This window comes from Oncorhynchus mykiss, chromosome 7 (genome assembly GCF_013265735.2).
Source record: "Oncorhynchus mykiss isolate Arlee chromosome 7, USDA_OmykA_1.1, whole genome shotgun sequence".
Taxonomy (NCBI): Eukaryota; Metazoa; Chordata; class Actinopteri; order Salmoniformes; family Salmonidae; genus Oncorhynchus; species Oncorhynchus mykiss.
This window is the reverse complement of record NC_048571.1, coordinates 21,062,369-21,089,397: the sequence shown is the minus strand read 5'-3', so window position 1 is coordinate 21,089,397 and position 27,029 is coordinate 21,062,369. Positions and strand designations below refer to the sequence as shown.

At 43.7% G+C, this 27,029-nt stretch overlaps 2 protein-coding genes across 2 annotated transcripts in view; both read left to right on the top strand.

Annotated features, from left to right (window-relative positions):
• The window catches only part of LOC110528811 (secretory phospholipase A2 receptor-like), a 30,137-nt gene extending 21,537 nt beyond the window's left edge, over positions 1-8,600 (top strand). The window contains exons 20-28 of the mRNA XM_036984416.1: positions 1,065-1,322; positions 1,486-1,630; positions 1,932-2,167; positions 4,765-4,942; positions 5,065-5,199; positions 5,636-5,758; positions 6,100-6,276; positions 6,576-6,611; positions 6,778-8,600. Of these exons, the coding sequence (XP_036840311.1) occupies positions 1,065-1,322; positions 1,486-1,630; positions 1,932-2,167; positions 4,765-4,942; positions 5,065-5,199; positions 5,636-5,758; positions 6,100-6,276; positions 6,576-6,611; positions 6,778-6,995 (1,506 nt within the window). The 3' untranslated portion in view covers positions 6,996-8,600. The remainder of the gene's footprint in view (positions 1-1,064; positions 1,323-1,485; positions 1,631-1,931; positions 2,168-4,764; positions 4,943-5,064; positions 5,200-5,635; positions 5,759-6,099; positions 6,277-6,575; positions 6,612-6,777) is intronic.
• An 804-nt stretch (positions 8,601-9,404) lies between these two features.
• ly75 (lymphocyte antigen 75) overlaps positions 9,405-27,029 on the top strand; it is a gene marked incomplete at its 5' end in the record, with an annotated part of 33,774 nt that continues 16,149 nt past the window's right edge. Inside the window, 20 exon segments of the mRNA NM_001195412.1 lie at positions 9,405-9,566; positions 11,121-11,546; positions 13,984-14,157; positions 15,067-15,228; positions 15,631-15,750; positions 16,476-16,616; positions 16,931-17,122; positions 18,984-19,138; positions 19,399-19,503; positions 19,723-19,811; positions 20,082-20,251; positions 20,386-20,585; positions 20,794-20,936; positions 22,492-22,570; positions 22,672-22,743; positions 24,545-24,668; positions 24,927-24,962; positions 25,130-25,299; positions 25,870-25,934; positions 26,140-26,216. Coding sequence (NP_001182341.1) covers positions 9,464-9,566; positions 11,121-11,546; positions 13,984-14,157; positions 15,067-15,228; positions 15,631-15,750; positions 16,476-16,616; positions 16,931-17,122; positions 18,984-19,138; positions 19,399-19,503; positions 19,723-19,811; positions 20,082-20,251; positions 20,386-20,585; positions 20,794-20,936; positions 22,492-22,570; positions 22,672-22,743; positions 24,545-24,668; positions 24,927-24,962; positions 25,130-25,299; positions 25,870-25,934; positions 26,140-26,216 — 2,803 coding nt within the window.

Sequence of the window (27,029 nt, the reverse complement as noted above, 5' to 3'; positions counted from 1 at the left end):
CAACTCCACAAGGTGAGATCTTGCATGGAGCCCCAGGCCGAGGGAGATTGACAGTTCTTTTGTGTTTCTTCCATTTGCGAATAATCTCACCAACTGTTGTCACCTTCTCACCAAGCTGCTTGGCGATGGTCTTGTAGCCCATTCCAGCCTTGTGTAGGTCTAAAATCTTGTCCCTGACATCCTTGGAGAGCTCTTTGGTCTTGGCCATGGTGGAGAGTTTGGGATCTGATTGATTGATTGCTTCTGTGGACAGGTGTCTTTTATACAGGTAACAAGCTGGGATTAGGAGCACTCCCTTTAAGAGTGTCCTCCGAATCTCAGCTCGTTACCTGTATAAAAGACACCTGGGAGCCAGAAATCTTTCTGATTGAGAGGGGGTCAAATACTTATTTCCCTCGTTAAAATGCAAATCAATTTATAACATTTTTGACATGTGTTTTTCTGGATTTTTGTTGTTGTTATTCTGTCTCTCACTGTTCAAATAAACCCACCATTAAAATTATAGACTGATCATTTCTTTGTCAGTGGGCAAACGTACAAAATCAGCAGGGGATCAAATACTTTTTTCCCCTCACTGTATATATAGCTGACACTAACAATGCTCAGAAATGGTTGGTTCAACCCTCCTCATGTCGACCAAGGAGCATCATAAGTCACTGGCTTCATCCTGTCGTTATCTGCACGTGGGTTGTTGTCTTAACCCCCACCCTGGCTTAGTTTCCCAGATGCAAGGATGATTTAGAGACAATGAGGGATTGTTCTACTCCTAAGCTATCTCTAGTAAAACACATTCTTGTCTATGTAATGCAGTCTTTAACTCATTTGTCAGCTCAATCCATCTCTGGTGACAATACGCCCAGATTGGCTGCAGGGAACTAGAGTGGGGACCATTAAAACACAGACACTAGTATGACATAAATGTCTTACTATTAGTTAAATATGCTTTGTTAACCATTAATATCAAATAGATGAGTTAAATACGTAATTTTTCTATCACACCGTATAAGGAAAAATGTTGTTGGTGGAGCTATACCAAAACCTGTGTTTTGTGTGTCTTCTGGTAGTGTTTCCTGCTGCACCTTCCCAACAGTGCTGAGGAGGGGAAGAGCTGGAAAGATGCCCGGTCTATCTGCTCCTCTTTCCAAGGCACGCTGGTCGCCATCGAAGACGAGATCGAGCAAGCGTACATCACCATGCTGCTCCAGGGCAGGACAGTGGGCGTTTGGATTGGTCTACGGGATGAGGACACCATGAAATGGACCAATGGGAAACCTGTCAGCTACACCAACTGGTCCCCTGTAGAACCCAAGAACCCTCTGATGGTAAGACCTCCTCTACGGAGATTTGAGGTTAAATGAAAAATAAGATATTGTCTTTGTGCTTTGGTGATGTTCTCTGTATAGTGTATTGATTGGGGGGGTGTGTGTGTGTGTTTACCTTTCTGTGCGTGTATGCGTGCATGTGTGTGTGGGCGTCCCTCCGCAGAATGAGTGGCTGAGCGGGCCCCTGGGCGGGGACGATCCTCTGTGCACGGTGCTCTCCAACAACCACAACTTCCACCTGACAGGGAAGTGGTTCGACGAGAAGTGCACAGAAAGTGGATATGGCTTTGTCTGTCAGAGACCCCAAGGTAGGACTCCCCTCTGTCACTCACCCTCATTCAGACACATTGGGGCCTATTTTCAGAGCACAGAGCTGAGATATTACCAATCATGTCTGTATTACATCATTGATGAAACGGTTATAGCTTCCTGTTTTGTGCTCTCAAATTGTCACCCCGTTGAGTCTGCTCACTGAGAGAAATCCCCTTCGGGGATTGTTGAACATTGAAATGAGTGTTTCTGTTGATTTCGTGACGAATCGATGCCCTTGCTTCCTCATGAAACAATCTCTCTCCCCTTTTCCTCTCCCTCTCTCTTTCCCTGCAACAGACGCAGCTAAACCCCCATCCCACTCCTACCTCCACCCTCTCCCTGACAATATTGAGTACAAGAACCGCAGATACAGGGTTGTCCGTGGTAACATGAACTGGTATGAGGCGCTGCATATGTGCTTAGAGTCTGACTCTGAGCTAGTGAGCATTACCGACCCCTTCCACCAGGCTTTCCTTACTGTCCTTGTCAATAGATTGGCATTCCCCCACTGGATTGGACTGTATAGTCAAGACGTATGTATTATACTATACCGCTGAGCACTGCTGCCTGCCTGGGCCGTGCGTGTGAAGATAATGCTCATTAACAAGCATGTCGAAGTTGGTCTGTGGCATGAATTGACCTTTGATAATTTACCTTTGATGATGTTAGGAGTGTGTGCAGTAGATTTATGTCACGGCAAGGAAACCGCTAAGAGCACTAGCCAGAGGTCTTTTATAAACAGCATGGCCACAATGAAGTAATGCTGTAAATACAGAAATGCCTGAGACCACGTGCATCTGACAGTCTGTTTACTCGCATGTTGTCGCTCTCTCCCCCTCTCCAGTCCATGCCATTCTTTCAAAGCATGGTGATTTCATCTTTGTGACTGTTCCCAGCATGTTCACACAATATCATAACCATGTGTATCTGATCTCCTCAAATCGAAAGTACTAAGTCCCATTTTGGACACTTTCTGTTCACATACACGTATTCATATTTCTACAACTCTTATATGAATACAGTGCATTCGGAAAGTATTCAGACCCCTTCCCTTTTTCCACATCTTGTTATGTTACAGTCTTATTCTAAAATGGATTCAATCATTTCCCCTCATCAATCTACATGCAATCCCCAAATTAGCAAAGTAAAAACAGGTTTTTAGAAATTTTTTTCACATTTATTGAAAATAACAAACAGAAATACATTATTTCCATAAGTATTCAGACCCTTTGCTATGAGACTCAAAATTGAGCTAGTTACCATTTATCATCCTTGAGATGTTTCTACAGCTTGATTGGAGCCCACCTGTGGTAAATTCAATTGATTGGACATGATTTGGAAAGGCACACACCTGTCTATTTAAGCTCCCCCATTTGGCAGTGCATGTCAGAGCAGAAATCAAGCCATGAGGTCCAAGGAATTGTGTTGAGGCACAGATTTGAGGAAGGGCGCCAAAAAATGTCTGCAGGCTTGAAGGTCCCCAAGAACACAGTGGCATCCATCATTCTTAAATGGAAGAAGTTTGGAACCACCAAGACTCTTCCTACAGCTGGCCGTCTGGCAAAACTGAGCAATCAGGGGAGAAGGGCCTTGGTCAGGGAGATGACCAATAACCTTATGGTCACTCTGACAGATGGTCCTCTGTGGAGATGGGAGAACCTTCTGGAAGGACAACCATCTCTTCAGCACTACACCAATCAGGCCTTTATGGTAGAGTGGCCAGACGGAAGCCACTCCTTAGTAAAAGGCACATGACAGGCCGGTTGGAGTTTGCCAAAAGGCACCTAAAGGACTCTCAGACCATGAGAAACAAAATTCTCTGGTCTAATGAAACCAGGGTTGAACACTTTGGCCTGAATGCCAAGTGTCACGTCTGGAGGAAACCTGGCACCATCCCTACGGTGAAGCATGGTGGTGGCAGCATCATGCTGTGGGGATGTTTCTCAGTGGCAGAGACTGGGAGACTAGGGAAAGATGAATGGAGCAAAGTTCAGAGAGATCTTTAATGAAAACCTGCTCCAGAGCGCTCAGGACTTCAGAGTTTGGCGAAGGTTCACCTTCCAATAGGACAACGACCCTAAGCACACAGCCAAAACAGGCTTCGGGACAAGTCTCTGAATGTCCTTGAGTGGCCCAGCCAGAGCCCGGACACGATCGAACATCTCTGAAAAGACCTGAAAATACCTGTGCAGTCAACCTGACAGAGCTTGAGAAGATCTGCAGAGAAGAATGGGAGAAACTCCCCAAATACAGGTGCGCCAACCATGTAGCGTCATACCCAAGAAAACTTGAGGTTGTAATCGCTGCCAAAGGTGCTTCAACAAAGTACTGAGTAAAGGGTCTGAATACCTATGTAAATGTGATTTTTCATTTTTTATTGTGTGTAGATTGATGAAGGGGAAAAAAACAATTTCATCAATTTTAGAATAAGGCTGTAACATAACAAAATGTGGAATTAGTCGAGGGGTCTGAATACTTTCTGAATGTGCTGTATGTTTGGTGTTTATGTACCGATATATATGTCTTATAGCTGATATCCTGTGACAAACAGCGATATTTATCACACTGCAACTTATCCCCTTACTGCAGTTGTCCAGAGCTTTCCTCCTGGCCCACAGCCCATGCATAACTATGCTAGCGTCCCAAATGACACCATATTCACTTTATAGTGCACTACTTTTGTCCAGGACCGATAGGGCTCTGGTCAAATGTAGTGCACCATGTCGGGAATAGGGTGCCATTTGGGGCACAATTTTTGTGCTTCACTCAACACAGTATGGGAGTCATTTTTCTCAACCGCCAGGCCGGCTGGGAGGAATTCTAAGCCACGCACAACATGTGTATCCAAGAATCCCATAGACTCAGGGAATGTCTTACTCGTGAAATATGGAATGAGGAAAGGAAAGGAGAGAATTGATTCACAGCGCTCTACACAATGCCAGACACATTGGTCTATAAACACCACACTTCCCCCAAGCCGAACCTTTTAACATTGCCTGCTGCCCACTACTCTTTCTGCCCCGTTGCATGACGTGACCTACAAGACTGAAAGCAACCTGCCTTAGCAACGTAGGCTCACCCTGAGAGTGTGTGTCAGCTCCTCCCTGCCTGTGACTGTACGTCCCTACAGGATGGGATCAACTACCAGTGGTCTGATGGCAGTGACACGGTCTTCACTCACTGGGTTGCGGCCGATGATGATGATTTCATCCTGGGGGACTGTGTGTACATGGACGTCACCGGGGGCTGGAGGAGGGCCGGCTGTGAGATGCCGCTCCAGGGAGCCCTGTGCCGTGTCCCACCACCTAGTGAGTATAGCCTGGGTTCCTAGCACATTATAAAACAGTGGCTACTAAAGCTTCCTGTGCTGTTAGTCCCTCCTCAAGAGTTTCAAATGCACAATACTGCTTTTCTAAATGTTCTCCCGTAGAGAGTAATGCGTTCACCAGCTACGAGGTTGTGTGTCCATCGACGTGGGTGAGGTTTGGCACCAGCTGCTACAGCTTTGAGCCCGTGGTCCAGAGACTGACCCTGGAGGAGGCCGGAGAGCACTGCAAACACAAAGGTACAGGAACGCTCCGGCAGATGTTGCCCTCAAGCACATATTTAGGATCAGGTTCCCCTGCCCAAATTCTAACCTTAACCCATAAGGGGAAATTGCAAAACTGTCCTTGATTCAGCAACTTCATCCTACTGTGGTAAGTCTGCAGTACACCATGGAGTCAATTACAGTAGGTCTCATGCTAGGATGGATCAAGGATTTAATGGATCTCTCTCTATGGGAATTTCCTTGTGATGGCTCCCTGTTGTAATTGTCCATAATGTAATGTTTGGTGAGAGCTCCCCCTATGCGATCCATGTATTAGCTCCATTCTAGTAGCTAATACTGTACTGTAGCTATAGATCTGAGGGGGCAAAACATTCACCGATAATTGCCTTCTTCATGCTCAGTAATACACATGTAATAATGAAGATTTTTAGTGGTGTTTGACCTCTTCCAGCGAACACGTCAGAGGTCCTGACCATACAGACAGAGACGGAAAACAGGTTCGTTCTGGAGCAGCTGTGGTCGTATGGCTTCCCACATCAAGCCGTCTGGCTGGGGATGTTCTTCAACACTGACGGTAAGCACGTGCTTCCCCAAGTTTCCTCTCTTTTCATGAAAAATAAGCAGTCTTGCTGGTTTGGCTTGCAATATAAACCAACAGCTGGCAAAAGACAGACAATGTGAGTGCTACGGACAGAACTGGGATAAGACCCAGCTTATTAGGGTTAGTAACATAATGAATTTCAACATTCTTCAAGTAGTATTTTGACACTATTTATTGACTTAGTGTTTTACCTGGTGAGTTGATAGAAGCACTGTGGGGGGAAAAAACACCAATGACCTGGGGCAGAGGGGTCGAATGAACCAATTCATAACTTCTTTATTAAACATGTTATCTGTTTGTCTGGTCCAATTTAGCGGGCTCCATGGCATGGTTCGATGGTTCTCCTATGGACTACTCCAACTGGAACGTCAAGGCCCCAGACCCCAGCCTGCTGACAGCAGACACCTGTGTGTCCACCAGGGTGTCTGATGGGATGTGGCTCCTCTCTCAGTGCACTGACAGACTGGGCTTTGTCTGCAAAACTAACTCAGGTGGAGTCGAGACATTTTGGCTGCATTTACACAGGCAGCCCAAATCTGATCTTTTGTCACTAATTTGTCTTTTGACCAATCAAATTAGATTGTTGGCCAATAATTGGTCTTTTGACCAGTCAAATCAGATATTTTTGCCAATAAATGAAATAAAAATCAAAATTGGGCTGTATGTGTAAACGCAGGCTCTCAGTAGCCTCCAACTGCCATTATGACAAAGCTTTGTGTTATGCGTTTGTACAGTGTACATGTATGTATTCTATAGATCAGTCAAGTTAAACAGATCGTCTTCTTTGCAGATACGATCCCCGAGGTAGAAGTGGAGCCACTAAATGGTAGGTATTTAATTGAGCCTATTAACAGTTATGCTGTTTTTCTCATGCACATTCTAATCATTTGGCAACTCAAGGTATCTTGGGACCAGCCTCTACCATGACTAACAATGTCCTCTACCATGAGCCTTCAATGTCCAGTAAACTCACCCCTTTGTGTCTCTTCCAGGGTTGCACCACAGTTTCGTCCCAGCCGCGGTCCTGGTGGCCATGCTGATCTTCGCCGTGCTGGTGGCGGTGCTCTGGCTCGTCTACAAGAGGAACAGGACGCACTTCCACAGACTGCCGTCCCTGGGAAACGCGTACTACAGACATACTAGTTCCCAGGCCACAGACTTCGATGGAAACGTTCTCATCGCAGATCTGGAAGCTCACTCTGGAGAATAGGGTGTGTGTCCAAAATGGCACTCTTTCCCCTATTAGGTGCACTGCTTTGGTCAAAAGTAGTGCACTATGTAGGGAATACGGTGCCTTTTCCAGATGCGCTATAGGACTTATTGGAGACAGCAAAATGGTGGTGTTCTCTAAAGTTGGGTAAAGCATGGGAATGGGCCGAACTCTGTATGACTGTGAAGAATGGTATGCCTCTGTGTGGGTCTGACATGGACCACAGCAAGGGAACTTAGAGCAGGATGTCAGAGCCCAATTAGCTTTATCCACTTGAATCCACAGGAGGCTGCTGAGGGGAGGACGGCTCATAATAATAGCTGGAACAGAGCAAATGGAATGGCATCAGGCACGTGGAAACCATGTGTTTGATGTTTTTGATACCATTCAACTACAGTCATTACCACGAGCCCGTTCTCCCCAGTTAAGGTGCCACCAACCTCCTGTGCTTTATACAAGTAGTTGATGAATCAGGGACCAATCGTGTGGCTGAGAGTGAGGGAGTGCATCTTCGTGTGATGTAAGTTTCGTCTTAAAGAGGACTAGAGCTGTTATCCCAAGTACTTTGGCATTCTAATGTAGGCATTTGAAAATAGATCGATATTCTTTGCACTGCAAGGTTGTTTTGTTATTATGGTACAATGCCAACTGCTCCCACTAATGCTGGTACCCACTATATATGTGAGTACAAGTCTTTCCCACAGTGAAGACTTAGTTTTCTGTAATGCCTTGTACAGGACCAAAACAATTTTCTTCTTTGTTTAAGATAACAATGGCCGTGATTCAGTTGTTCTTTACAGCAAAGACAAAGTCATGCTTTTTGCAATACATTCTGTAGTCATCTTCTATGTATTTTATTCATGAACAGAAATAAGACCCCAAATCAATTCCAAGTTATTTTTTTGAAACCTAACTTGTCATTAAAGTACAGGGTTTCTTTGTTACCACTTTATTGCACCAAACTCCATCAATGCAACACAGGAAAGATTATGTTTTAGTTTTTAATTTTTGTTGTCGTTGTTTATTGCGTATTTTCCTACACACAGAACACACACTCACGCCCTCACAGTATTTTTTAAAGTAGTTTATAAGTACATGCATGATCATCATAAGAGGAAGTGAAGAAAAAATAAAGAGAAAATGCAGGCATTTATTTATGTTTTATTATTTATCATTACGAGAACAATATTTTTGACATTCACTTCCATTTTGTTCATTTGGTCCACACGTCTGTCAAAATGTAGGAGTACAGAATGAAACCAATGAACAAAAGATGAAACAAAAACGATGTAGCAAAGTACTGTTATGTAAATGGTAGCTCTTTGAGAAATAATCCCGTATTCTAAGTAGACTCATGTGTGGGTTGTTTGTTATGCGGTACAGCCTTTGCTGTGTTACCTGTTGTTGTTTTTGTATATTGGGTACACAGAGTTATTAGATACGAAATATGTTGACGTATGGGTTTTCTGTTGTGTGGAAAGAAATACATGCAAGAGGATATCACGGATGCTTGAACATGTTTACTGTCTCTTGTTCTTTTTTGTTGATAATGTTCATAACAAATGCTCTGTGCCTTCAGTGTGAATAAAATGAAGCTGTATCCAAGTTGTATCTGAACTGTGTCTTGCTATGCCACGTTTGCTTTGAAACGAGTCATCTGCATTGAGATGGTCTGCAGTGCACTGTGGGGGTGGTATCCGAGTATTGTCTTTATCCTGTTTATTTCTACCATATTAGCTTTGAAATTAGTCATTTGCATTGTGATGCTCTGTGGTGTGGGACGAGGGCAGGGGTGATATCATGTGGAGGAGGGAGTCGTTGGTCTCTGCACATTCCAAATGGCATCCTATACCCTATTTAGTGCACTACTTTTGAAGAGGACCCATAGGGCTCTGGTCAAAAGTAGTGCACTATATAGGGAATATGGTGCCATTTGGGAGAAATCCTTTGTCTGGCAATGGCCTCTACAGGCTGGCCTGACTGTTGTTGTTGGCTGAGAATGCAGGCTTCGTGGTTGAGATGATTCACTGCATGATGTTTCACTGCTGTTCTTATTTGCTCGTCTTTGAGAGAATTGACAGCGGCTTAAGGTAGTTGGAGACGCAGCATCAACATACTTTTCTTTATTTATCAGTGTCTTTTATGATTGACTCAGCATAATACTGTGATTTGTGCGTTATATTGAAAAATAACATAAATTAAGTTGTCACTTTCAGTTCGCGGACTGGGAGTGGTCTGTGATGCGTAGTCGACTGTTGGCGAATCACAAGCGCGCAATCTTTCATGGGACAACGCGCAGAAACCCGTAACAGCCTAGGAAGGGGAATAGAGGTTAGTCAAACAGCTGCCAGTCAACAATTGTGAAGTAGGCTCGTGCTACTTTGAAACGCAGAATTGGGTATGCGCAAACTGTCGGCTGGCTACTGGAGACGTATGAATCCGAATAGAGAATCCGTGGTATTATAACCATGGATAAAATGACACTTCAAGCAGCAGTTTACCTATGTTTTTTCTTATTATTTTGGGATAAAACTATTTGTTTTGGAAGTTGCGCGTCAACTACATATTCCGGTAAGTAAGGTGCTTTCCATTGTCATCACTAGGCATGGGACTAGGCATGCCCGCATAACTGGCTAAATTCGTTGAAAGATTATCGCGTTTCCATAGACTCAACTGCTACTTAGGGTCCGTGGTAGCCTATTATTGTTTTGAATGGGGGGGGGGGGGCGGTTAGGCTCAATAATGGGATGTCAAGCCCTTTTGTTTAATTTCAAAAGCAGAAAGTAACGTACGTTTGCCGTATAATCAACTTGTTTTTTTTAAAGCCATATGTGGACTTTGGTTTATTTTCGTTTTTGGCCCATCAAATTCCTCATCTGCTTTCGAAATGCGTAATGACCATTTTATAAACTCCTCTCGCGTTTAAAATGTGCAGCCCTATTGAGTCTGTTGGGACAATGTTGCAAAGTCATTGCTGCAAGGTTGCACGCAGTTGAAGTGATCCAAATGTTGCAGAATTTGGTCGTTGTTGTTGTAACTGTAAAAACAGTTTGCACGATCATATCCCCATGGTTAAGTACTGTTCTCTCTCTCTCTCTCTCCCGTTTAACCTCTCTTTAATGAGCGTAGGCCACCTAATTAGACACAGTGTTGCTGTACCAGTTTATAAATATCTAATAAATATCTAATCTCATACTCATCATAGGCTGAATATGTTCAACTCATATGCATTCTGTCATGTTTCTGAGTTCAACGGCTAACCTATTACACAGTACATTTATGGTTTTACTGTCAGTTGAGTTTTTCTTCCTGGTTTGTCTAGCAATTGTCAACACGTTATGGAGAATTAAACCATTTAATTTGATGTTGTTACTGTTTAATAGTTCCTTTTATGGTCTTCCTTATTACACATGCACGTTCACATTTGCACATTTTATACAGTATCTAATTGTTGAAAAATAAAGGCTATTTTCAGCTCATCAAAAGTGTTTCAGAGTGAAACATCACACCCAGTTCGGAGTGAAACATCATACCAGTTGTTCTTAATTGGCCTCTAATTCAATTCAATTCAATTCTTTAGTCCAGATTAGGAAACGATAAAACAGTTCTGTATTCTTGGTAGAATGGTTCATGGATTTAAGGCTGCTGCATGATGTTGGATAAAAGCAATTGGCCTGCTGACTGAGAATATTATCAGCAATCAATGTTGGGGACCATGATAAGCACAGGCCCAATAGACCCCTGGCGTTTCTAGATCATTTTTTATGCTTATCTGACTGTTGTTGAGATGCCTTGAAATGTCATCATCTTGGTCCGCTGCCTCCACGACAAGCTGAACTATTTAGGCAAAGATAACCAGCAGCTAAACTGACATTTAGATGGGACATGGTAGATATCAACCAAGCATTCTAATGAATAGTGATACAAAATATATTGTAAACATAATAAAATATTGTGTTGAATTAACTAATATTGTTGTAGTGATGTCACTATATTTACTAACACTTTATTATGACTATAATATCACTATATTTACTTATAGTTGAAGTCGGAAGTTTACATACACTTAGGTTGGAGTCATTAAAACTTCTGACTTCAACTGTGTGTTTTTTTGATCATTTCCAGGTGACGACACCTTCACCATCCAGCATGTGAGCACAGGAAAGTGCCTGGTAGCTATGTCCACGTCTGGGACTGGAGTTTCCAGGATAGCAGGGGCTAAGTCTGCAGGGTCTGGGTTCAGCGTGACCCTGGGGGAGTGTGACGGCTCCAGGGGGTCCCAGTGGAAGTGGGGGTCCGGCCACCGTCTCTTCCACGTGGGCACGTCCCAGTGCTTGGGTTTGGAGGTGAAGACCAAGGCCCTGTCTCTGTTCAGCTGTGGCGTCATGGAGGCCGTCATGCTGTTGTGGCGCTGCCTGGACGAGGCCATCTATACGGTGTACCAGATGGGCCTCACGGTGACCGACGGGCTGGTCAGTGCCAAGCGCGACTCCTCAGACGCCTGGAGGAGGGATGAGTCGACCAATAATATCTGCCAGCGGCCGATGCGCAGTGAGTGTGTTCTGTCCTCTGAGCGGCTTATTCTCCTAATGGAATAGAATAGGACATAATAGAATAGAATGATCATAGTTTTGCTCATCTCATGTAGGCCTATCTATGCTTATTTACATGTATAAAACCTCTAGCCACATTTTACAAGAATGCACTGAACTTAGATATACACAACCGTTCAAAAGTTTGGGGACACTTAGAAATGTCCCACTTTACCACCACCATAGCACCCCCAGACCATCACATTGCCTCCACCATGCTTGACAGATGGCGTCAAGCACTCCTCTGGTATCTTTTCATTTTTTCTGCGTCTCACGAATGTTCTTCTTTGTGATCCGAACACCTCCAACTTAGATTCTTCTGTCCATAACACCTTTTTCCAATCTTCCTCTGTCCAGTGTCTGTGTTCTTTTGCCCATCTTAATCTTTTCTTTTTATTGGCCAGTCTGAGAGATGGCTTTTTCTTTGCAACTCTGCCTAGAAGGCCAGCATCCCGTAGTCGCTTCTTCACTGTTGACGTTAAGACTGTTTTCCGGGTACTATTTAATGAAGCTGCCAGTTGAGGACTGGCGTCTGTTTCTCAAAATAGACACTCTAATGTACTTGTCCTCTTGCTCAGTTGTGCACCGGGGCCTGCACTCCTCTTTCTATTCTGGTTAGCGCCAGTTTGCGCTGTTCTGTGAAGGGAGTACACAACGTTGTACGAGATCTTCAGTTTCTTGGCAATTTCTCACATGGAATAGCCTTCATTTCTCAGTACAAGAATAGACTGACGAGTTGCAGAAATAATGTCTTTGTTTCTGGCCATTTTGAGCCTGTAATCGAACCCACAAATGCTGATGCTCCAGATACTCAACTAGTCTAAAGAAGGCTAAAATAAGTTTTATTCCTTCTTTAATCAGAAAACAGTTTTCAACTGTGCTAACATAATTGCAAAAGGGTTTTCCAATGACTAATTACCTTTTAAAATTCTAAACTTGGATTAGCTAACACAACGTGCCATTGGAACACAGGAGTGATGGTTGCTGATAATGGGCCTCTGTACGCCTATGTAGATATTCCATAAAAAAATCTGCCGTTTCCAGCTACAATAGTCATTTACAACATTAACAATGTCTACACTGTGTTTATGATCAATTTGATGTCATTTTAATGGACAATTTTTTTTAAATTTTCTTTATAAAACAAGGACATTTCGAAGTGACCCCAAACTATTGAACGGCAGTGTACCTAGGACCTTTACATGAATATCTTTATGAACAACATCCTGTATCACTTGGAGACAATAGATTTAGCATGGTCTGTTGTATGCTAATGTTCAGGTGCACTGTACAGAGCTCTGCTTGGCAGTCACGCGTTTCATTTGTTCCGTTTGGAATTGAAGGGGAATCTTTCCAACCAGAATTACCAGGGTTTTCCTTGTAACTGTCGACATGGCTAATATGACTCAGCAAGGCCTGTATGAACACACTTACTTTCATTTTCACTTTAACTACATCAGGTTTGCACAGTGCCGTCATTTGGAATGGCAACGTGACAGGGGCAAAGTGATCTTTTTTTATCAAGTCGAAACTAATTTGCTGCATTTCTACACAATTTAAGAAAAACTCAAATGCAATTTGGAGAACAGCTGAATTGACTCCAGCCTTTATCACCTTGGCTGCTGCAGCATCATTCGCCTCAGTCGCATTGTCATACCTCTGTTAACTGCTACACACTAGCTCAGCACCGGGAATAAAAAACTGGAGTTTAGTTCCCTGTCAAGTCAAACAGCAGTTACATAGCTATCTTCAGCCATTTCCACCTTTGCATTGTTTTGGGAGAAAAGCTGCGTTGTTCACTGAGGCCTTCCCTCCCGCTCCGACGCGTCCCAAAACATGCTCTCTACTACGGATAAACAGCCGGCCCCAGAGCTGTCCACATGGTTCTAAAACTAGCCCGCTAATATCGCTAAATTGCATTTGCATTTTAATCCGCATTGGAATGATTTTAGTCGCCTATTTTAAATTGTTGGTGTTGAACTAGGGTATGGTGGCTGCCATACTGTGCCATACCCAATTGACGCCCCCTGCGCATCACATTAAATAAATACCCTTGACCCTGTTTCATTTGAAATCGTATCTATGGCACTGTATGCCAGTTGTTTGCCAGTGGCCTTGTGCTAAATGATACAGTTTAACATGATCTAAACTCTGGCTCTCTATTGAAAGCAGCAGCATTTGTATTCAATGAATGTGTTCTGTGTACAGGTCCTAGATTAAGGATCTGTACACAGACCGGTCCTACATACTAAATCCAGTTGAGTTGACAGTCAAACTGTGCGAGGTCATATCTTTAGATGTGTCCAGATTGAATACCAACTCCGATATTCCTAATAAACTACTTTGAAATGGGTGCCATGGGATTCATTCTAATTATTTTTCTCCTCTACCCATAGTTGTCCACACCACCAATGGGACGTCGACCGGGGAGCCCTGTGAGTTTCCCTTCCACTACAACGGCAGCTGGTACCACGAGTGCCTCCCCGACGACCAATCATCTGAACTATACTGGTGTTCCACAACCTCCGACTATGATGCTGACAAAAAGATGGGATATTGTCTAAAACATGGCAAGTTTTCTTCTTTTTATTATAGATATAAATCATTATTCTGGAATGAATCTACTACTAGTCGTCTTGTACCGTTTCCCTTCACATATAAGGATTACTGGAACTTGTACTAATAGAGTACTTAAAGGACCCCATCCAAAAACTATCTTTTGGTATTTGTTTCGTAGGTCAGTTGTAACTTTCTGACAGCAATCAAATTCAGTTGCCCGATTGCTGACATACAAAACATTTTGGGATTATATATAACAACGGACTAATGAAACAAATACCAGTAGATCGTTTTTGGATGGGGTTTTCCTTTAAGTAGTCTAATACTCTTGCTGGAGTTTCCCTTTAAGAGAAGGACGTAGAAAGATCTTTGAGTCAAGATTGGGCTCAATTCTATCTCAGTTCCCCTCAGTTGAATTAAGGATGTGGAATTTGTCCATAGGAGTGCAAATAATTTTCCGCAATTGACTGGAATTACAATTGACTTGACCCCAACTCTGCTCCGAACCCAGTCTTTTGAGCCAGACGGCTAACTTCCACCATCTTTGAATGCCCCAGATTAGCAAGGAGAGACTGCTCTGAACCCACAAAGTCTTTCGATCCTTTCACTTTGGCATGTTTGGTGTGATATAAGTCTTTTTTTGACGGACGACATTTTCCAGTGTCTGACGATGTCAGTCCTCTGTGAGGAACTCAGTTTAGAAATACATGTGTGGAGTTCAGACACTGTTTTTATTTGGCATATATTTAACAATACGTTTTACTGAAATATGTAACGCTACATTTGTCTGTTGGATGCTAGTTGAGAAATGCTGTAGCAAAACAACTTGTTCAGAGGCACTGCTGGATATGCACACAACCCCCTGACATACACACACATACTACCACAATGCTGAATCCCCTCTCTGATCTCTCTCACAGAGGAAGGCTGCAAGGCCCTGTTCAATGGCCCCGAGGGGGGACCCTGTTATGAGTTTGTGTCCCAGGTCGCGGTGACATGGCAGGAAGCGCTGGACTCTTGTCGCAGCCAGGGAGCTGACCTGCTCAGCGTCTCCAGCTCAGAGGACCAATCCTTCCCCATCTGTAAGACTGCCTTCCGCTATAGTGGCTGTCTATGGCCACATTCATACAAAACAAACATCCCAAACCTGCATTACAGGAACAGTAACATTAATCATGTACTGCAAAGATTGGACCCACTTGGCACAAACTACCTACTTTGAAGTAATTGGGACTACAATACTTGGAAATACTTGGCCATTACCATCCATCATTATTACACTATTATCAACACAGTTTATAAGACATAGGGAACCTATTTCCCTGACTGTTAAGAGGGGGTAAAACATAGCTTTTTTTTTATTGACTAATTGCCGATATGATATATGCCCACAAGGGCTGTAAAAATGAAGATTCTGTCATCTACTTTGTAGCTAGATTTAGCTTGTCTAATCTGGTCTCGTCTCTGTTCTGTGTGGACTGAAGTGGACGTGGCCCATAACAGCTGGCCAGACAAGATGTGGATCGGCCTGCACCAGCTGGACACGTCTCAGGGCTGGCAGTGGTCAGACGGCTCACCCTTCAACGACGTGCGCTGGGACAACGGTGAGGACGCAACACATGCAGACACACAGACGCACTGCTTTAGCATGGTACTTTGTACAACTGTGGTACAACTATGTAATAACCATGGTACAACTTATGGTACATATATGGCTATAGCAATGTCACAACTAGGTTACAACTATTTATAGTACAACGATACAGCCATGGCAGAAGCATTGGTTGGTACAGGTATGCCACAATCATACCACCCTACTGCCTGGCACCCATCTCATTCTCCAGCCTGTGTCACAATGCCACCAGGGAAACAAAGAGGCCAGTGTTGTGTTGTGAGAAGGCAGGCAGGGTCATTGTGACTGGACGCAGCACTGCACAGGGACAGGCAGTGTGTGTGTGCTTGAGGATTGTCGTGAACGAGCTTGAATAACAAGTCAACTTGCCTGAATGGGCCTCTGTACATAACCATTAGCATGTGGCCTAGTAAAACAAGTGCACTGGATATGGGAATAGGCTGCCATTTGGGACTGGACTGCTCTGTCAGAGTGGTGATGACGTCACTGTCCTTACTCAGAGCCCTTTGACCCTCTCTGGGTTGCGTTATTGTTCACCCTCAGTACCGAGGAGTTTACCACAAAGCAGGATCAATGAGCAAGCCTGCTAACTTTGATGAACAAACAGAAGTAACTACTGATTTCCTGGTTCCTTAGGAAAGCTAAACTAAGAGTGTGAGTGTGTGTGTATGTGTGCGTGTGTGTGTGTGTGTGTAGCAATGCCACACACATCGATCCTAAGGGAGTCAGACTGTGGATTCATGAATTCGAAAAACTACTACGAGAGTGAGGTCTGCGATAAAAAACTTCCCTACATCTGTAAGAAAAACGTCAACGTCACCCAGTCGGTAGCAACAGGTAAGAGTCAACCAGTTTATCACATTAATAGGGAAGGTCTTACTCTTTTATCCTCCAACTAGATACACTGTATTTCTGTCCTCTGACAAAGGGGTTTTTGTAGCGCTTTACCAAGGTGCTGAAACACTACATTTTAAGACCATCCTAGCTTTGCATCTCAACTCGTGTATTTTTCACACTGTTTTTTTTTGTTGTCTTTGGCGTGCTCTTCCAAGTGCTCAAATGTTTGATTTACATGTCAGGCCATCCTAGCCTTTTAACTCACACAATATTATTTCTATCTATCTTTTCTCGATCTTGTTTTTCCTCTGCAGAGCCTTTGGTGTATAAATCCACCACATGTGACGAGGGCTGGGCCCCTTGGAACATGTTCTGTTACAAGCTGGTGAAGGATGAACCGAAGATGTTTGCTCAGGCCGAGAATTACTGTAAGACCATCGGAGGAGGCCTGGTCAGTCTACACAGCCTGGACAGCATGGAGATGATCAGCACTCAGTTCCATGCAGGTACACTGCATGCTCAGAGAAACCAACCACAATTGTCGTGTATGGCATTGTATTGCCCTGAGGCATGGTTAGAGACTTCTAGTGATAGGTATCAGTCATGATTCAAGGTAAGGCATTATAGTGCTTATCATTAGGCATCTAAAGCATTTTACAGTGGAATACTGTTAGATAACATCGGTTCGGTTGTGCTGTGTGGGGAAGACATGCCATTGGTCAGAGGTACTTAGTTGAAATGCTCTGTTATCTTCTGTGAGAGGCTTTGGCTGTTTTATGTACTGTTGAAGTTGGAAGTTTACATGCACCTTAGCAAAAAACATTTAAACTCAGTTTTTCACAATTCCTGACATTTAATCTTAGTAAAAATGCCCTGTCTTAGGTCAGTTAGGATCACCACTTTATTTTAAGAATGTGAAATGTCAGAATAATAGTCGAGAGAATGATTTATTTCAGCTTTTATTTCTTTCATCACATTCCCAGTGGGTCAGAAGTTTACATACACTCAATTAGTATTTGGTAGCATTGCCTTTAAATTGTTTAACTTGGGTCAAACGTTTCGGGTAGCCTTGCACAAGCTTCCCACAATAAGTTGGGTGAATTTTGGCCCATTACTCCTGACAGAGCTGTGAGTAACTGAGTCAGGTTTGTAGGCCTCCTTGCTCGCACACGCTTTTTCAGTTCTGCCCACACATTTTCTATAGGATTGAGGTCAGGGCTTTGTGATCGCCACTCCAATACCTTGACTTTGTTGTCCTTAAGCCATTTTGCCACAACTTTGTTAAGTATGCTTGGGGTCATTGTCCATTTGGAAGACCCATTTGCGACCAAACTTTAACTTCCTGACTGATGTCTTGAGATGTTGCTTCAATATATCCACATAGTTTTCCTACCTCATGATGCCATCTATTTTGTGAAGTGCACCAGTCCCTCCTGCACCTTTTTGTTTCATCAGACCAGAGGACATTTGTAAGATCTTTGTCCCCATGTGCAGTTGCAAACTGTAGTCTGGCTTTTTTTATGGCAGTTTTGGAGCAGTGGCTTCTTCCTTGCTGAGCGACCTTTCAGGTTATGTCGATATCGGACTCGTTTTACTGTGGATATAGATACTTATGTACCCGTTTCCTCCAGCATCTTCACAAGGTCCTTTGCTGTTGTTCTGAGATTGATTTGCACTTTTCGCACCAAAGTACGCTCATCTCTAGGAGACAGAACGCATCTCCTTCCTGAGCCGTACGAGGGCTGTGTGGTCCCATGGTGTTTATACTTGAGTACTATTGTTTGTACAGATGAGCATGGTACCTTCAGGCATTTGGAAATTGCTCCCAAGGATGAGCCAGACTTGTGGAGGTCTACCATTTTTGTTTCTGAGGTCTTGGCAGATTTATTTGGATTTTCCCATGATGTCAAGCTAAGAGGCACTGAGTTTGAAGGTAGGCCTTAAAATACATCCACAGGTACACCTCCAATTGACTAAAATGATGTCAATTAGCCTATCAGATGCTTCTAAAGCCATTCCATTATTTTCTAAGCTGTTTAAAAGCACAGTCAACTTAGTGTATGAACTTCTGACCCACTTGAATTGTGATGCAGTGGATTTTAAGTGAAAGAATCTGTCTGTCAACAATTGTTGGAAAAATGACTTGTATCATGCAAAAAGTAGATGTCCTAACCGACTTGCCAAAACTATAGTTTGTTAACAAAACATTTGTGGAGGGGTTGAAAAACGAGTTTTAATGACTCCAACCTAAGTGTATGTAAACTTCCGACTTCAACTGTATGTTCGATCATCAGAATCAATCAATCAATGATCAAGCTGCTGTACAGTAGTTAAAGGCATTGTTATGTTGTGGTGGCCTCCTGTCAGATGTTGTGTTGGACGTGTGGATCGGTCTGATGGGGACGGGGAACCCAGCCATCTTTAGCTGGGCTGATGAGACACCAGTCTCCTTCACCTACTGGGACAGAAATCATCCTATCCAACCCTCAGGAGACTCTGGCTGCGTCTCCTACTCCGGAGAGGTGTGTGTGTCGTGTTTGTGTGTGTGTGTGTGTGTGTCTGATAATTGGCGAAATGGTTTAGCCTACAACAGACCTTGGCTTGGCTACTTATGGATATGTTTTAAACATTTGCTAAGAAATAGACAGCAGGTCCCATTGGTCACTTAATAGCATCAGCATGACATTGTACTCATAGCAGACCTTATATGTTGGGCATTTTTAGGAAGTTTATGTACGGTATCTCTAGATCCATGCCTTTATCTCCTTTTTCTGTTGTCCAGTCTCATGGCTGGAGGGTTAGGAGCTGTGGCCAGAAGCTGCCTTTCATGTGTCAGAAGAAAGGAGAGGTGAACGAGTCTTCTACGACAGGATGCCCTCCTGAAGGGGTAAGCAGTGTTCCCCCAGCCCCAACCTCCTCTTCCCAGGACACGCTGTACCTTGTGGAGTTTGTTGAGCTCTTTTGATGGATTTCATTTGTTTCATTTGCTCATTTTGTATTTGTTTCTGGGGACAAACAACAAAGAGCATCTAGCTCTAGAGGAACAGTTCAATGATTATTTATTTTGTGTTTTTGTTTTTGTTTACATCTCTTCCCCTTCCTGAAGGACTGGAGGAGACATGGGAACTCGTGCTACAAAGTGGACTCTAAAGAAGTGTCGTTCAAGGACAGGTGTGACCTCACCATAAAAAACAGGTACAGCCATTCCTTGTTGTCTCTTTCATTCTTCCATTTAACTCTTTCATTTCCAGTCACTGTAAATGAAATGCTGTGTTTCTGAGAAATTGCCTTGGCAGGGTGCCAAAACCCAACAGCATTCCACATGAACTCTCCACACTCGGCGTGGTCTCGCTAATTGTCTTGTTCCCTCTTATACAAGTGTAAGGTCAAAAGTAGTGCACTACATAGGGAATATGGTGCCATTTGGGACGCAGATCCAATCGTTCTTCAATGTGTTCTCCCCAGGTTCGAGCAGGCCTTCATCAATAGACTCCTTGTGGAAGAGATCAACGTAAAGAGACAGTATTTCTGGACTGGCCTCCAGGACATAAAGACTACAGGGGAGTACCAGTGGGTCACTCAGGATGGCTCGGGAACCAACGTCGCATACACCAACTGGGGCTGGTTTGAACCAGGTTAGTCCAGACTGTGAAGTATTCTGTATTTGGGTTTAAGGGTTTAACCCTGTTGGGGTTTCAGTGATGCGAAATGGAGAGAAACGCTTGATGGGTGTGCGTGAGTTACGTGTGTGTCTGTGTGTGTGTTTCAGCCCTAGCAGGGGGCTGTGCAGTGATGTCCACAGCCAAGCCTCTGGGTAAATGGGTGGTAAAGAACTGCACCATGTTTAAAGCTGGCTCCATCTGTAAGAGAGACATCGCCGCTCCACAGCCCCTAGAGCCTGAGCCTGACCCTAACCTCCCCTGTCCTGATGGATGGACATCCAGGCCTGGCATTTCCTACTGCTACAAGGTGTGTGTAGGCTTGTGTGTGTCCTTGAAATGAATGACGCAGCTTGTGTCCCCTTACTGCGCCTTAGTGACCTTGTTGGTTTAAGTTACTGTGTCGTTGCACATTGAGGTCTCATGGTGACCCGATTGCGGTATGTTAGTGTGTTATAACAACATTACCGTAGGGAGTTGGTGTGTTAGTATTGGTAACCGTGGCTATGCTGTGCCAGGTGTTCCACGAGGAGAGGCTGAGTCGTAAGCGGTCCTGGGAGGAGGCAGAGAGGTTCTGTGAGGCCCTGGGGGCCCATCTACCCAGCTTCAACCACCCACAGGAGATGGGAGCCCTGAACTATGTCATAAGAGACTCCATCAGGTAGGGGCCCACACACACACACACGCTGCACACACCACTCGTGCATATACTCACACGCACGCACACACTGTGATAACACACAAACTCAGCGGTAACACTAACTCAGCCACAGTAGTCAGACTGGTCTAGTCACCTCAACTAAACAATGTGAATTATGTAGGCATGTTCATAACCACATTCCAACAACAGCAACTTAATGCCAGCTTTATACAGTAAAACACATACACACCACACTGCATTTCTCTCATAGATCAGAGCTTACACACTGGTCTAGTTCCCACCACTGTAACGGACACCAACAAATCAAATCAAAGTTTATTTGTTACGTGCGCCGAATACAACAGGTGTAGTAGACCTTACAGTGAAACGCTTACTTACAGGCTCTAACCAACAGTGCAAAAAAGGTATTAGGTGAACAATAGGTAGGTAAAGAAATAAAACAACAGTTAAGAGACAGTGAAAAATAACAGTAGCGATGCTATATACAGTAGCGAGGCTATAACAGTAGCGAGGCTATAACAGTAGCGAGGCTATAACAGTAGCGAGGCTATAACAGTAGCGAGGCTATAACAGTAATGAGGCTATAACAGTAGCGAGGCTATAACAGTAGCGAGGCTACATACAGGAACAGGTTAGTCGGGCTGATTGAGGTAGTATGTACATGTAGATATGGTTAAAGTGACGATGCATATATGATAAACAGAGAGCAGCAGCGTAAAAAGAGGGGTTGGGGGGGGGGGAACACAATGCAAATAGTCCGGGTAGCCATTTGATTACCTGTTCAGGAGTCTTATGGCTTGGGGTTCAAAACTGTTGAGAAGTCTTTTTGTCCTAGACTTGCCACTCCGGTACCGCTTGCCATGCGGTAGTAGAGAGAACAGTCTATGACTGGGGTGGCTGGGGTCTTTGACCATTTTTAGGGCCTTCCTCTGACACCGCCCGGTGTAGAGGTCCTGGATGGCAGGCAGCTTTGCCCCAGTGATGTATTGGGCCGTACGCACTACCCCTCTGTAGTGCCTTGCGGTCGGAGGCCGAGCAGTTGCCATACCAGGCAGTGATGCAACCAGTCAAGATGCTCTCGATGTTGCAGTTGTAGAACCTTTTGAGGATCTCAGGACCCATGCCAAATTTTTTTAGTTTCCTGAGTAGGCTTTGTCGTGCCCTCTTCATGACTGTCTTGGTGTGTTTGGACCATTCTAGTTTGTTGGTGATGTTGGTGATGTGGATACCAAGGAACTTGAAGCTCTCACCTGCTCCACAACACCCACCACAGTTACCACACACATCTGTCTTTTCAAATTCACATGGTCTCATCATCTTTATGCTAATGTAAGCTGACTCCTGTCAATAGTAACAAGTATGGTTCACACCAGGACACACCCTGTCCTGCAATGCTCTGCAGGGGGAAGGTTAAATCACTAGCAATAATATACTTAAGACATTGGATGATTGTTTAAACACTGCCTTTTGAGCCCCAAAAATTATAATAAACCACAATAAAAAATAAATGAGAATTAGATGTTCGTTAACAGTGTTTGTGTCCTGTCTGTCCCAGCGATGACCGGTTCTTCTGGGTGGGGTTAAACAGGAGAAACCCAGCTGCTGGTTCCTGGGAGTGGAGCGACAACAGGCCTGTGAGTAGAGGAAAACACATTGTACCTCTGTGTGTAACTCCCGTAGAGAGACTATAATAAGTAACCATTCTGATAATATACATGTCGTGATTCATCCGAAGGTGTCCATGGCCATTTTCCCCCAAGAGTTCCACGAGGATGACGAGTACAACCGGGGCTGCACAGCCTTTAAGGTGGGTAGGTTCAGATGCTGGAATACAGCCTCAACACTGCATAACGTCTGCTGGTGTGGTGGTTATGGCAGATGTCACTACTTAAACCCGTCAGCATCTTCCTACCTCACGTGCTCCATTTTCGAGCTCCCTCTCCCTACCTGTGAAGTGGCTACAGCTCTTGCCCTGTCGTTACAATCTGTCAGGCGTTATCATCAGGGCCAGGAGTACAGAAACATTTTGCCGATAAATACAGTGGGGCAAAAAAGTAATTAGTCAGCCACCAATTGTGCAAGTTCTCCCACTTAAAAAGATGAGAGAGGCCTGTAATTTTCAACATAGGTACACTTCAACTATGACAGACAAAATGAGAAAAAAAATCCAGAAAATCACATTGTAGGATTTTTTTATGACTACAAACAAGCAAGATTTCTGGCTCTCACCGACCTGTAACTTCTTCTTTAAGAGGCTCCTCTGTCCTCCACTCGTTACCTGTATTAATGGCACCTGTTTGAACTTGTTATCAGTATAAAGGACACCTGTCCACAACCTCAAACAGTCACACGCCAAACTCCACTATGGCCAAGACCAAAGAACTGTCAGAGGACACCAGAAACAAAATTGTAGACCTGCACCAGGCTGGGAAGACTGAATCTGCAATAGTTAAGCAGCTTGGTTTGAAGAAATCAACTGTGGGAGCAATTATTAGGAAATGGAAGACAAACAAGACCACTGATAATCTCCCTCGATCTGGGGCTCCACGCAAGACCTAGTGAATGACCTGCAGAGAGCTGGGACCAAAGTAACAAAGCCTACCATCAGTAACACACTACGTCGCCAGGGACTCAAATCCTGCAGTGCCAGACGTGTCCCCCTGCTTAAGCCAGTACATGTCCAGGCCCGTCTGAAGTTTGCTAGAGAGCATTTGGATGATCCAGAAGAAGATTGGGAGAATGTCATATGGTCAGATGAAACCAAAATATAACTTTTTGGTAAAAACTCAACTCGTCGTGTTTGGAGGACAAAGAATGCTGAGTTGCATCCAAAGAACACCATACCTACTGTGAAGCATGGGGGTGGAAACATCATGCTTTGGGGCTGTTTTTCTGCAAAGGGACCAGGACGACTGATCCGTGTAAAGGAAAGAATGAATGGGGCCATGTATCGTGAGATTTTGAGTGAAAACCTCCTTCCATCAGCAAGGGCATTGAAGATGAAACGTGACTGGGTCTTTCAGCATGACAATGATCCCAAACACACCGCCCGGGCAATGAAGGAGTGGCTTCGTAAGAAGCATTTCAAGGTCCTGGAGTGCCAGTCTCCAGATCTCAACCCCATAGAAAATCTTTGGAGGGAGTTGAAAGTCCGTGTTGCCCAGCAACAGCCCCAAAACATCACTGCTCTAGAGGAGATCTGCATGGAGGAATGGGCCAAAGTACCAGCAACAGTGTGTGAAAACCTTGTTAAGACTTACAGAAAACATTTGACCTCTGTCATTGCCAACAAAGAGTATATAACAAAGTATTGAGATGAACTTTTGTTATTGACTAAATACTTATTTTCCACCATAATTTGCAAATAAATTCATTAAAAATTCTACAATGTGATTTTCTGGATTTTTTTTCCTCATTTTGTCTGTCATAGTTGAAGTGTACCTATGATGAAAATTAATTTTTAAGTGGGAGAACTTGCACAATTGGTGGCTGACTAAATACTTTTTTGCCCCACTGTACCTGTCCACGGTTATAATGTCATATCTCATGTCGATGTTGAAATACCAACATGCATCATGGCTTGTCGTCTCTCTCTCTCTCTTTGACAGACACTGAAAGGAACCTTTAGGAGTTTATTTGTCTTCCTGATGCACGAATTCCCTCCTCTGCCGTTCTACGCTACCCCATTCCACTGTGACGCCAGGCTGGAGTGGGTCTGCCAGATCCCCCGCGGTAACTATACACACATACAGGCCGTGTGATTGTGAACGTGTCCTAGCGGCTCCTTAGTTTCAACTCAAAAGTGTATCTTGTGTAGTGTCTGCTAGACCCACGTTGAACCGTTTGGCCAACATCAACAGTCCTCTGTCCACTTTTACAAGAAACCCAATTTAGGAATCAGAGTTTGGGGAAATGTTTGGTGACCTTTACACTTTCATTCTTGCATCCTCATAGTTGAAAATAACAGTTTGTTTGTTCATTCTGAAATAGGAAAAACTCCCGAGAACCCAGTGTGGTACAATCCTGGTAAGTGGTGTTGACATTTAGGTTTGGAAATATCTCTTGACTTTTTCTGATTAAATTATACACCAATGTATGTTAAGTCATCGGTTATGAAATATGAGCTGAGGTTTTTTATATATTGAGTACTAAAAATAGGATTTGAGAATAATAATAATATTGATCTGTTGCAGGTGGGCACCATGAGACTTCCATATTCATTGACGGTAACGAGTTCTGGTTTGTGACGGAACCAAAGCTGCCATACGAGGAGGCTAGTTTGTACTGCAACAGCAACGGCAGCAAGTTGGCAGCACCACAAAGCTCCAACGCAGCCATACAGATCCACAATAATCTGCCACAGGTACAGTATAGTGCAATTACAGTACCGTGGTGAACAAACCAGACTTGCTGTACGGTATAAACCTAGTTAGTATAAGAAACAGCTGGAATCCATAATGGTGTAACGGCCACGTTTGTTTCCAATATTACCACAACAAAGAAGTTCCTTCCAACAACGAACACAGTTTTCCGCTGACTTCCTTGCAAGTACAACAGAACTGCAGGTAGTCTTTTTAAACAAATGATGGAACTACATTATAATTTTTTTTTTTACCACGATGCTGGATTTTCCTCTCCTCCGTTTCATCAACAGAACGAAAACAATAACGTGCTGGGGGCAAACAGTGGCGCTGTTTGCTCTCATGCAGATTTCAGCTTTAAGGCTTGTATATCAACCCTGATTGTAATAGATATAGAGCAGTAATGGAGAGAAAGAAGGTGGCCACTGAACTATCCTAATAAAATGAAGACGACATTGATCAGAAGAGAGAGAGAGAGAGAGCGCTGTGTGTGTGTGAGAGAGCAGCGGGGAGTGGCTTTGTTTTGTCCTTGTGTGTTTATTTATTCATTGACTTGTGACCTGATTGGGCAGATGCCAGCAGGGAAGCAGAGCTGGTGGGTGGATGTAAGAGACACTGGACACTACTTCCCCATGAGGTGAGTCACACAGTCACGCAGTCACGTGGCAGGTCACACCTCACCAACCAACAACCACCCCCGGACAGGGTCACGCAGCAACACACGTTCTCAAGCACTGCCTCCAAAACGTGTCTTGTGATCAATATTCAAGTCAAATATAAGTGATGTCATTGTGTGTGTTGGTTAGAATAAGAGTGAATGACTTTCTACTCCTGCCCTCTAGGTTTTCCCATATGCACTACTACCGGGCTGCGTTCCTGGGCAGGTGTACAACCATCAGTGACAAGAACATCTTCCCAGGTGAATGAAAACGTAACTACAGTGCAAAGAGTAGTTGAAATCAAGTTGTTTCCTTTAGAATCATGTAGAAAGGATTATAATGTAGGCTGTTGGTTACTAGGACACTTCCCACTGGGCACACACTGGTTGAATCGACGTTGTTCAACGTCATTTGTCAACGTATTATGACCTGGAATCAATGTGGAAAATACATTGGATTTGAAGAAGTAATCAACCAGTACTGTTTTCATCTGATTTCAAACAGTGTTGTAAACATTGAAATTAGGGGGAAACTTAAATAAATGTACTTAACCTGACTAACAGGTTGTTACATCAATCTAATTTCAAGACATGTTAACCTCTCACCATTACAATAACGGGGGAGGTTCGCATTTTGGGGGGGGGGCATGATACTTGTGCATCTAACTTTTTCACTCATCTTTATTCACGATTCATTTAGGATTATTCGTAATCATGGTAGCAACCACATTAATGTAGAAGTGTTCAGAAACATATTATATTCTTATTTACAGTACAGGTGACTCCAAAATGACGCAATATAATATTTACCATACATTTTGTTGGGCACAAAATAATCTGACACAAATCCAAAACAAACAGGAAGTGCATCCAACCATTTTGTAGAGTCACAAGCTTGATGTTGTCATTGCATGCAATGAATATGGGACCAAATACTTCACTTTTCACTACTTTAATACACATAAGCGAATTTCTCTCAATACTTTAGTCCCCTAAAATGGGGGGGGGGAGTGGACTATGTATTATGTGCTGTAATTTCTAAACGTTTTACCCGATATGGATGGAAATACCCTC